Genomic DNA, 12,513 nt, shown 5'->3' on the forward strand with positions numbered 1-12,513 from the left:
TATTTCTCTCTCTCTCTCTCTTGAAAATAAATAAATCTTAAATAAATAACAAAAACAGATTTTAAAATTAAGTGATTTCTGAATATCCAAGCAGTATTCAAATGTTCTCTATGGTTGCAATAGTTTTTAAAATTTGTTTTATTTCATACTGTCTTCTTTTGTTTCACAACTTACTTGACTCAGGCTCTTAAGTTTCTTAAGCCTTTTAATCTATACATTTAACATTTTTCTCTCTTTTTTTCCCTTCCAAAATGAAGAAACCAGGATGTATGTTTTATAGTTTCTCGCATTTTGGATCTCGCTGATTGAATGGAACCCTGTGGTGTTTTGTTTTTGTTTTTGTTTTTTTACATTTTCCTGTGTTTACTATATTTCTCAAAAATTGGTCCTTAGATCCAGAAGCTTGATGAAATTTAAGTTCAATTTTTCAACAAAAATATACTTTATAGGTTGTATTATATGCTTACATCATGAGAAATGTTAGATTTTATTTCTTTTTATACTGTTAGTGACTCTCAAGCATTCCTAGATTCATTAATTTATTAATAGATCATTATACAATGCTGGTTTTTAATTATAATAATCATGTCTTTATTTAATTTTTTAGAATATTTTCTTTAAAGAGAACCTTCTTATCACCAATTATTTGGATATCTTGAGGTACAAGTTTGTATAGGAAAGACAAGATTACTTCCTTTTATTAAGTGATTTTTTAAAATAATGATTCAGCTTCCTAACATCCTTTAAAAGTAACCAAGAATATTTTATTTTAATATAATATGAATTCATAGATTATAACATTTTTATGTGTTTTAATCCATTGTCATTACTATTATTTTTGGTGTTCGCACTGTTATGTTTTTGGCCAGCATCTTCAAATTGGCTCAGAGTACCTTGATCTAGGTACTAGGAGGACCTAGTAGTCACCTCTAGCATCTAATACTTCTGGTATGAAAAAATATCCAGACTCATCTTTTTCTTTTTTAAAAAGATTTATTTATTGGGGCGCCTGGGTGGCTCAGTGGGTTAAGCCGCTGCCTTCGGCTCAGGTCATGATCTCAGGGTCCTGGGATCGAGTCCCGCATCGGGCTCTCTGCTCAGCAGGGAGCCTGCTTCCTCCTCTCTCTCTGCCTGCTTCTCTGCCTGCTTGTCATCTCTCTCTGTCAAATAAATAAATAAAATCTTTAAAAAAAAAAGATTTATTTATTTATTTATTTATTTATTTATTTATTAGAGAGAGAGAGCAGGAACAGAGAAGGGGCAGAGGGAGAAGCAGACTCCCTGTAGAGCTGGGAGCTCATCTTGGGGCTTGATTCCAGGACGCTAAGATCTTGGTCCTGATCCGAAGGCAGACATATAACTGACAAGCCACCTAGGCACCCCTCCAGGCTTATCTTATATGTTTTCTGTTCTAGGTATGAAATCAGTTGGTTCTTTTTAGTGGAAAATTATATTTAACATTTATATTATTTGGTATATGACTAAAAGGATCAAGATATTATATCACAGTTTTAAAATATAAAAGTAATGGAACTATGTAATACTGTTTTGTTTTTAAATTACAAAGTTTCTGTTCTTTAACAGGATTGGCGAACGTGCTATTCTACTGGGAGGACTCATCGTTGTATGGGTTGGCTTCTTTATCTTGTTACCCTGGGGAAATCAGTTTCCCAAAATACAGTGGGAAGGTATAACCATACACAATTCTATAATGTTTGCCCCTGTTATTCATCTAAAATTAGCAAGTAATGTACTGTGCTAATTTTGTTTTAACAGATTTACATAATAATTCAATTCCTAATACCACATTTGGGGAAATTATTATTACTCTTTGGAAATCTCCAAGAGAAGATCATAATGAAGGACCAACTGGCTGCCCAATTGAACAAGCCTGGTGCTTCTACACCCCCATGATTCATCTGGCCCAGTTCCTCACATCAGCTGTGCTAATTGGAATAGGCTATCCATCCTGTAATGTTATGTCCTATACATTATATTCAAAAATTCTGGGACCAAAACCTCAGGTGAGTCATTTACCCTGATATTGCTATTTCAATTATATGAAATAGAGTTGTAAGCACTTACATTTTTTGCTACCATTCTCTGTTTTTACACAAGCTGACTTGGTGGATTTTTATCTTATTCAGCCCTTTTTAAAATGATTTTATTTTTTTTATTTTAGAGAGAGAGAGAGAGCGCACCAGAGTAAGTGGAGGAGTAGAGGGAAAGGAAGAGAATCTCAAGCTCTCAATCTCAATCCGTGCTGAGTGCAGAGCCTGGTGTTGGGCTCTATCTCACAACCCTGAGATGATGTTCTGAGCTAAAACCAAGAATTGGACACTTAACCACCTGAGCCACCCAGGCGCCTCCAAGTTTTATTTCTGACTTATCTTTTTAGTAGAAGTTGTTTAAATGGTCACAAAGTGAAAATATGAAGGGGTGCGTGGGTGGCTCAGTGGGTTAAAGCCTCTGCCTTTGGCTCAGGTCATGATCCCAGGGTCCTGAGATCAAGCCCCACATCAGGCACTCTGCTCAGTGGGGAGCCTGCTTCCCCCCCACCACTTCTCTGTCTGCCTCTCTGCCTACTTGTGATCTCTGTCTATCAAATAAGTAAAATCTTTTTTTTAAAAAGTGAAAATATGAATTTCTTCCTTAAAAATTGCACTGATAGTTTTACATTTTGAGGACAGAAATCAGTGTTTCTAATGATACAAGACAAAGAGAAAAGAAAATTTTTAATACTGTGTTTTTAAGCTATAATAGCAGGTAAAGCATTTCTGAGGTTTTTAAAATATAAAATTGTATTTTCAAATTTTCAAAATCAAGAATAAAAGCAAATTACAAAAGCAATGTATGATAGTTGTAACAAAAGCCAAATGGTTTGAAGTGTGTATGGCAGATAATGAAGGCTCCCCTTATCCTCAATACACTAAAGATGACCCCTGTTCACTTCATTTGCATTTTTCAATACCTATTCAAGCATATGTGCACTCCTGACTTTTTAGAAAAAGTTAACACAGAATATATCACATATAAATTTTTTTCCATCTTGAATTTTTTTACAGTAGCCATAGCTTTCTTTCCATGTTAGTGCTTATAGATGTTCTCATTATAAGATCTTACTTGATATAAGACCTTATTCTTTTAAACAACTGATTAGCATCCCATTCATTAAATATACCATAATTTATTTACTTAATCCATCATTGATGGACAGTTAGGTAGTTTTCAATTTGAGGATATTAAAAGAATTGCTGCACTATATATTCTTAGGTAGATTATTTGGGGTACAGTAGTTGGAAGAATGACATTTTGGTATAGTGAAAAGTGGTATAGTGGAATCAGCCAAGCATGCCTTCAAATATTGTGGACAAGTTGCCTGAATTTTCTGGGCTTCACCTTCCTTGTTTATTAAATGCATCCCCATTTAATTTAATAAATTTAATTATCCAATACCAATTGCAGAAACCTGTGAATGTTGGAAACAATACATGTAAAACACCTAGCACAGTGTTTGGAAGATAGGAAGTATAAAATAAATGTTGCCTGTAAAGGATAATTAATAAATTATATTGTTGGGGCGCCTGGGTGGCTCAGTGGGTTAGAGCCTCTGCCTTCGGCTCAGGTCATGATCCCAGGGTCCTGGGATCGAGCCTCACGTCGGGCTCTCTGCTCAGCGGGGAGCCTACTCCCTCCTCTCTCTTTGCCTGCCTCTCAGCCTGCTTGTGATCTCTGCCTGTCAAATAAATAAATAAAATCTTTAAAAAAATGAAAAAAATAAATTATATTGTTTCCAGGACTTTAGCAGACAGTTTGTCCCTTTATACTACTATATTTTTCTTAAACTGACTAATCAATTAAGTTTATTGTTCATTATTTGCTGTATTTATACAGAGGCATTTAATTTATTCAAAAATCAAAGATGGAGAAAGTGATTCTTGTGAGTTTATTATAGTTTGCTAATAGTAGTATCATCATTATTAGTAGTAGTAGTACTAATACTAGTAGTCATATCATCCTGTTTTTAAAATAGCTAAACCTGAATATCATTTGGCTTCTCCTTCCCTCTCCCTGCCACAGGGTGTGTACATGGGCTGGTTAACAGCTTCTGGAAGTGCAGCCCGGATTCTTGGACCTGTGTTCATCAGCCAACTCTATACTTCCTGGGGCCCACGATGGGCATTCAGCCTTGTGTGTGGAATAGTGGTACTTACCATCCTGCTCCTGGTTGGAGTATACAAAAGACTCGTTGCTTTTTCTGTAAGGCATGGAAGGATTCAAGAGTAATGTAACTAACTCTGCAATAGAAAGTACTTGATATGGGACTTCCTCTTCCAAGGCTCTGGTATGGGTCAGGTTCCAAAAGTCAGGCTGCAAATATTGTATATTTTGAATAACAAGAACATACCTTGAATAATTCAGGGAATTCAATGTGTAATTGGGAATAGTAAGGTAATAGTAAAACACTTGGTTCATAATTCCCTTCTTTCAAACAATATTCTATCATAACATCTCTTTTGGGGTGCATGAACTCATGAGTGAATGGACAATGGTTTATAAATGGGAAGTTGTACTTTTAGCTTAGACTGCAGAAGTGTCATTAAAATAATGAGAAAATATGCAGTGAAATCGTAAGGAGAGTTCTGTATGAATTACCTATAACCAAAAAAAAAAAAAAAGAAATTATAGAAATTACCTAAATAGAAGTATCTCTGTTTGAAGATACCTACTATTTATTTATTTAAAAATGCAATTTCTATTATCAAATTTCCTATGAAATAAAAATCATGAGTCTTAAATTTTCTGTTTACCATGACCTGCTGTTCTACCTGATGTTCTATGTCATTATTTTTAATATTATACCTTTTGTCCTGTTTTAGTTCAGGATCTCACTAAGTAACCCCTAAGTTAATAGGTAAGCACAAATAATGCTAATACTTGAGCAATAAAGAGGAGTAAGAGATCAAGATGAATTACACTATCTTTAGTAGGACTAATTACAATTTTATTTCAAGTACTACTAATAATAACTCACTTTAGGGACATGAGCCAAGTGTGTTACAGTATACATATACTGAACAGCAAACTGTGTATTAAAATTACTGGCATTTTTCAACTCCCTTAAATTCTGGAGAAAAACTTTCACTTCAGTTATTTACTTTTCCCATCTCTTGGTAGTGACAGGGAAGACACAACAGTTTTCAAACTATGTGCAGCTATTCAGAACTGCAGAATTTTAAGTTGGCATAGGCCATGACAACCCCAGTCTAGCTAGGCTAATAAATATTTGAAGTAAAATTGCTTATCTCTATCAGTTTACTGAGTTTACTTGAAGTTGGCTAAATCACACTCTCTTATGTATACATTTCTACCTCTACATATGTTGAATGCTGATAAGAGGAATAGTATAGAATTATGTAAATGGATGATCAATATTACCAAAAAATGCAAAAATAGTTCTAAATATTTTACCAAATGTTTCCTACTCTAAGTTTTATTTTCAGATCTCAAAGTAATTAAGTAAACACTATAATCTGCACTTTATACTGTTTACTGTTCTCGTGTTTTTTTCCTTTTTTTTTTTTTTTTTTTTTGGCTTAAACAAAGAAATTTATTTCTCACAGTTGTGGAGGATAGAAGCCTAAGATCAAGGTTGTCAGCAGGGTTGGTTTCTTCTGAGGTCTCTCTCCTTGGCCTGTAGAGATATATCTTCTCCCTGTATCTTTTGTTTGTTTGTTTTTCCAGCTTTATTGGGATATAATTTACATATAACATTGTGTAAGTTGAAGGTGTACAATGCATTGATTTGATGAATTTATATATAGCAAAATGGTTACCGCTGTAGCATTAGCTAACACCTCTGTCCTATCACATAATTATCCTTTCTTTTTTGTGGTGAGAACATTTAAGTTCTACTCTCAGCAATTTTTTAGTATAAAATACAGCATTATTAATTGTGATCACCATGCTATAGAGTAAATCCCCAGAACTTATTTATCTTATAATAGGAAGTTCTCTGACCAACATCTCCCCATTTTCTCCCCACCCATAGCCCCTGTCAACTATCACCCATTCTCTGCCTCTAATAGCTCAGCTCTTTTAGATTTCATATATAAGTCTCTGACTGATTTCATAATGGCCTCAAGTTCCATCCATGTTGCCACAAATGGAAGGCTCTCCTTTCTCATGGCTAAATAATATTCCACTACATACACACATCTTCCTTATCCATTCCCCCATTGATAGACATCTAGGTTTTTCCCTGTTTTGTCTTTATCTTTTGTCTTTTGTCTTTCTGAATAATGCTGCAGTGAACATGGGAGTGCAGATACCTCTTTGAAATCCTGCCTTCATCTCCTTTGGATATATACCCATAAGAGGGATTGCCACGCCGTATGGTAGTTCTTTATTTTTTGAAGAACTTCCATTCTGTGTTCCACAGTGGCTGCACCAATTTACATTTCTACCAACAGTTCACAAGGGTTCCTTTTTTCTCCACACCCTCATCTATACTTGTTATTTATTGTATTTTTCATACTAGCCATTTTCAAGGTGCTAGGTGATACCTCATTATGGTTTTCATTTGCATTTCCTTGAGAATTACTCATGTGGAACATCCTTTCATGTCTCTGCTGGCCATATATATGTCCTTTGGAAAAATGTCTTTTTATAACTTCACAGAGTTTTAGAAACTCTGTCCATTTTTAAAAAATCTTTTCTTTCTTTTTTTTTTTTTTTTAAGCTCTATCCTCAATGTGGGACTTGAACTCCCAACCCTGAGATCAAGAATTGCATGCCATATGGACTAAGCCAGCCAGGAGCCCCTCCTCTGCCCATTTTTAAATCAGACTATTCAGCTTTTTTGCTATTGAAATTTGCTGTACTCTTATATCCAACTTCTTTAGCTCTACTAGAAAGCTTAATCGGACAGAAATTATCCTGATTAAATTTTAGAGATTGTTTTGTCTCATCTCCACCTCCCTTAGCAAGACCACTTCAGTTAGACTTATCAGAACCATAGTTACGTGTCTGGCTGTTTGGTCAAGTCCTGGGATCTCTCTTCCTGATGTTCTGCAGCTCTTTCCTCAGTCTTACATTTTTTGGGGTAACTTCTAATCCTAAAGAGTGAACTCCACCCTTGGTTTAGATAGTGTATATGATAGAAATAACAAGAGAATTCTTTCCATATTGCAGGTAATATGTAATATACAGTTTAATTTTCACAGCCATCTTATAAAGCAAAGATACTGTTGTGAGTCCCATTTTACAGATAAAGCAACAGAGGTATAGAGAAGTTAAGACACTTGTCTAAGTAAGTGTCTTTAGACTCCACACTCTAAACCACCAAATTTGTTATAGTGGGGAAAAGAGCCCAGAAAGTTGCAAAAGCAGTTAATTGTGTACTTTAGCATTAAATTAAGTTAGGTATACCAGTGAATCATATTAGCAGAAATATTTGAAAAATGTAATTTGAACCCGACTAACTGGAGCTATTATCTTAGCAGAGTAGACTGTTTCTGTGCAAGAATATGACATAGAGAAGTTTCCCAACTTCCCAAGATTTATAATATTAAATAAAATTCAGATAAACTATAATTTAGATAAACTATAATTCAGATAAACTTGCAAAAATGAATAACACCTTTCTTTTTAGTAAGAGTGCTTTCTTTTCTGGGTGATTATACCACCACACATCTTGGCATAGAAGAAGATGAGGAAGTGACATGGGGTTGAGGTCAGGGCAGGGAGACAGACTTGAGGAAAAAATCACTAGTTAAGGTCTTGAGTGAGACAAGCGGAGTCTAAGTTGAAAAAGATGACAGGGGACCATAAGATATGAAAAATTGCTGAAAATAGTTTGTATTTCAGAATGGTAAGTTTTTGAAAACCTAATCTTAAAGGATTTTTATATTTGAAGGGATTTATAACTTCACAAGGCATCTCCATGTTACCTTGCTAAGCTGGCCTACATTCAAACTCCCCCAGTTATCTTGCCTAAAATGAAATAGATCTGTATGTAATTTTTGTTTTGGAGAGTGTAAACTATTTATCGGCTTCTACTCAAGAATAGATTAACTTATTGTGAGAGGATATTTTCAGTACCATTTTTGACTACAGATTTATTTGTAAGTTAATGTATTTTACATTGTGAAAGTATACTTTCTAATAAAAAATTACTATGTATCTGTATCTTAAGCCTTAAAATTATTCATACTTTCAACACCTATTCAAGGGGTACCTATTATGTACCAATCACCGTGTCATCATTGGGAATAAAGCAGTGAACAAAATACACAGAGCCCCTGCCCTTGTGGGACTTAAATTAATTAATGAAGTGATTACACGAATGATTATGCCTGAAGCAAGGGTGATGTGAGAGAAGTATAGGGAGCTATGAAGGTGACGTGACTCATGGGGGATCTGATCTGAACAGGAAAGTCAGGGACTGTTTTTCTAAAGATGTAATGATTAACTAAGGCTTGGTGGAGAGAATGGTTTGGACTGGTGAAGAGTGAGACAAGTGCATTTCAGGCTGAAGGTAAGGCAAGTGCAAAACCCCTGGAAGTGGTAAGATATTGGGGCATTCATGGGACTACAGATAGGTCTGAGGTGGCTGGAGTATAGTGACTGAGGGAAAGTTGAGGCTACAGAGGGAAAATGCAAGGCCTTGTAGACTTCAGGCAGTAGGTCTCCAGTGGTAAGAGGTATTCTAACTTTAGGCACGGTTAGAGTTAGGAGGCCAAAGAATGTCATCAGGACTCTCTTTCTTTTAGTTCTACATGTTTGACTTTATTTTCGGGTACTCTCCATTCTGTGGCAAGATGAGCATGGGCAGCCCCAAGTTTGCAACATCTTTGTAATTCACAATACCAGAGAAAAATGGTTCTGGCAGAAGTATCAGAAAAGGCTCAAAGTTGCCAACTTTAACTTGCATACCCATCTGTGAACTGACCAGATGGACAGGGAATGGAATCCTCTACTAACCCAGGCCTGGATCGTTCATCCATTCTGGGAATGCAGTCGTCTGTACATTGAAGAGACAGGAGGGGAAGAACTGTCAGGCTCAACTTAATTACATAGACTAAGCAGATTTAAAGCTGAATGGAGAAGAGGAGTTTCCACCTAACAAAGGTCTGTTGAGCTGACAAATAGAAATGTTTATCCACTATATGTGCACCTCCCAACTGTTCTCACATCATTGCAATCAGAAAATATTATATGCGCCATTGTGGAAAGTAGATGAAGTTGCTTGTACTCAGCTTCTTCAGACCTACCAATCAAGTCAGTGCTCTAAAGGGAGCCTGCTTCCTCCTCTCTCTCTGCCTGCCTCTCTGCCTACTTGCGATCTCTGTCAAGTAAATAAATAAAATCTAAAAAAATACATAAAAAAACAAAATAAGAAACCCATTGGTCCCTTTTGGAGGTTCTAGGGTTTTAGTTCTTAATTCTGAAAACCAGAAAATAGATTCAAGAATCTATTCTGCATTTTGCATATCTAAACTTCAGGGTAATCAAGTATTGATGAGGGAAAGTTACTTTCTATAGATGAATCCAAGTTAGGAGTGCCTGGGTGGTTCAGTTGGTTGAGCATCTAACTCTTGATTTTGGCTCGTCATGATCTTGGGGCCATGGGATCAAGCCCTGTGACAGGCTCAGTAGGGAGTCTGCTTGAGGATTCTCTCTCCATTTCCTTCTGTCCCTCCCCAACTTGCACACACATGCAGACACACACACACACACACACACACACACACACACTCATGTGAGATTTCATAAGGAATTGAGAAAAAAAAGAGAAAGTGGGAAACATGAGAAAAATTGACTTCGGTGAAAGAGCAAGTTCAGCAGTTAAATGTTGGAGAATCACTGGCAGAGTTTCTAGAACCTAGTTCCATAACTTCATCAGCATGGCTGTGGGATCTGTGCTGAGCAGGGGTGGCAATGTCTTTCCTGGGGCAGCTCCTACATTCAGTGATTTAGGCACTGGGCCTAACTGCAAAGCTTGAATCTCTGTCCCTCCTAGATATTCTGTGTACCAATACCCTTTAATAAATGTATTCTCTGCTTACCTAATTAGATTCTAATGTTTGCAACTAAAAACCCTGACTGATACACAGGAGGCAAGAGTAGATGTTTGGAGACAAGCAGTTTACTGTAGTAGTTCAGATGGGTAATGCTGGTGACCTGGGACTAGGGAATTGGCGGTGGAACTGGGAGTTGAAAGCACAGCATCAAAATATATTTCAGAAGTAGAGTTTGATTAGTTTGATTAGATAAAGTAAAAGAAGGTGTTAAGAATGACTTCCGGGGTGCCTGAGTGGCTCAGTCGGTTAAGCATCCGGCCTTTTGCTGCATTCACAATCCCAGGGTCCCTGGATCAAGTCCGCATCTGCTCCATCCACTCATTCTTTCAATCTCTCTCAAAAAATAAGTAATTAAAATCTTTTTATTTGTTTATTTATTTTTAATTAATTTACTTGACAGACAGAGATCACAAGTAGGCAGAGAGGCAGGCAGAGAGAGAGAGGAGGAAACAGGCTCCCTCCTGAGCAGAGAGCCCAATGTGGGGCTCAATCCCAGGACCTTGGGATCATGACCTGAGCCGAAGGCAGAGGCTTTAACCCCCTGAGCCACCCAGGCGCCCCTAAATAAATAAAATCTTAAAAAAACACTAACAATGACTTCCAGGATTCTGACACGAACAGCTAGATATACGAGTGCCATTTATGGAATAAATATGGAGGAGGAACAAGAAAATAGTACAGTTGAATTAAATGATATTCTTACAACAAAGGCATGCCAGATAGATCGACCCATAAAACACAAAAAACCTAAATATCATAAAATGAGCAGAAAGAAATTATGAAATAATGGAAACTTGAAAAAATGACATAAATCATATTTGGAAATGAGGCAATTCCTCAGTGATATTGAGAAATAAGAGAATATACAGGTATGAAAGTATTGCTGGCAAAGCTCAGAAGATAATAAGAAATTTAAAAAATAATCTCAACATAAAGATCAAATTAGAAGGAACATAAGAGTAAATAAGATGCCACAGATAACTTCATAAGGGAAATAAAAGACAAAAGAAAAATTAAAACAACAGAAATAGAGATTAAAATCATTCCATAGACAGTGATAGATATAAAAACTAAGCACAGATAACTTATATTGTAGAAGTCTTTGAAGATAGCCAAAGCAATGAAACAGAATAAAATCTACGGACTATAATACAAGAAAAATTTGCTAAAATAAAACTCAAACAAGCGCATAAAAAGTATCTGTACTTTCAGGTCCCAAGCACCCGAAAAACTGACTCAGAAGAATACTATATGATACTATTATGATGTTAATTTATTTCAAATTGATTTATATATTTAATGTTTATCACAATAAAACCCAGTAGGAATTGAGAAGATGACTCCTAAATTATGATGAAAATGCAAAGGACCTAGCACATCAAAATAATCCTGAAGAAAGCTGGAAGATATATACTAATAATACATTTCAAGATTTAATATGAAGATATAGTGTGCAAAAGTGTTTTCAGCATAAAGAGACAAATAATTCAGTGAAACAATAAAAAGTCTAAAAAGAGATATAATGTCAGTTGATTTTAAGCAAAAGAGTCAAGTAATTTAAATTTTGTTTCTTAGAACTTTAATATTATTCATATTTTCCATGCTATTACTAATTACTTGAACATATTTTTTTGACATTTGAACAGCCAACAAATCAGTCATATAAATAAATGCAAATAGGTGGGGTGCTTGGGTGGCTCAGTTGGTTAAATGTCTGCCTTCGGCTCAGGTCATGATCCCAGGCTGCTAGGACTGAGCCCCACATTGGGCTCTCCGCTCTGTAGGGGAGCCTGCTTCTCCCTCTCTCCCTGCCTGCTGCTCTCCCTGCTTGTGCTCTTCCTCTCTTTCTGTTAAATTAATGAATAAATAAATAAATAAATGCAAATAGGCTCATCTTTTCTTTTTTTTAATATTTTATTTATTTATTTGACAGAGAGAGATTGCAAGTAGGCAGAGAGGCAGGCAGAGAGAGGAGAGGAGGAAGCAGGCTCCCTGCTGAGAAGAGAGCCCGAAGTGAGGCTCGATCCCAAGACTCTGAGATTGTGACCTGAGTGGAAGGCAGCGGCTTAACCCCCTGAGCCACCCAGGCACCCCAAATAGGCTCATCTTTAACGAGAAAAAAATATTTTCATCTCTTTTGCTAAGAAATTCAACACTAAACTGTGTACAAGAGACATTCCTTAAACAGACACAGAAAGGTTAAAAATAAAATGCTAAGTATGAATATTCCAGGCCATGCTAATTCAAAGAAAGCAAGGGTCAACATCTTGATTTAACAAGGCAGAATTCAAGCAAAAAGGAATAAAAAGGTTACTTCATTATGCTAAGTGTTACAATCACAAAGAAAATGTTAATATTTGTGTCATCAATAAGACATCAATAACTTTTATAAAGCAAAAACTAGAAGAAACGCTATTTTTTAAAAAGA

At 36.0% G+C, this 12,513-nt stretch overlaps 1 protein-coding gene across 2 annotated transcripts in view; it reads left to right on the forward strand.

The window, feature by feature from the left end:
* MFSD8 (major facilitator superfamily domain containing 8) overlaps nucleotides 1-8,190 on the forward strand; it is a 36,814-nt gene extending 28,624 nt beyond the window's left edge. Inside the window, exons 10-13 of one of the 2 annotated variants that reach the window (XR_014310880.1) lie at nucleotides 1,585-1,688; nucleotides 1,777-2,024; nucleotides 4,081-4,345; nucleotides 6,743-8,190. Coding sequence is in view for 1 of the 2 variants with exons in the window: in XM_082727572.1 (XP_082583698.1) it covers nucleotides 1,585-1,688; nucleotides 1,777-2,024; nucleotides 4,081-4,287 (559 nt within the window). In the remaining variant the exon portion in view is untranslated. Of the gene's footprint in view, nucleotides 1-1,584; nucleotides 1,689-1,776; nucleotides 2,025-4,080 lie in introns of both variants that reach the window. The other variant, XM_082727572.1, reaches the window with a different exon arrangement.
* The last annotated feature ends 4,323 nt before the right edge of the window (nucleotides 8,191-12,513 follow it).

This window comes from Mustela nivalis, assembly GCF_964662115.1.
Source record: "Mustela nivalis genome assembly, chromosome: 4".
NCBI classification, from domain to species: Eukaryota; Metazoa; Chordata; class Mammalia; order Carnivora; family Mustelidae; genus Mustela; species Mustela nivalis.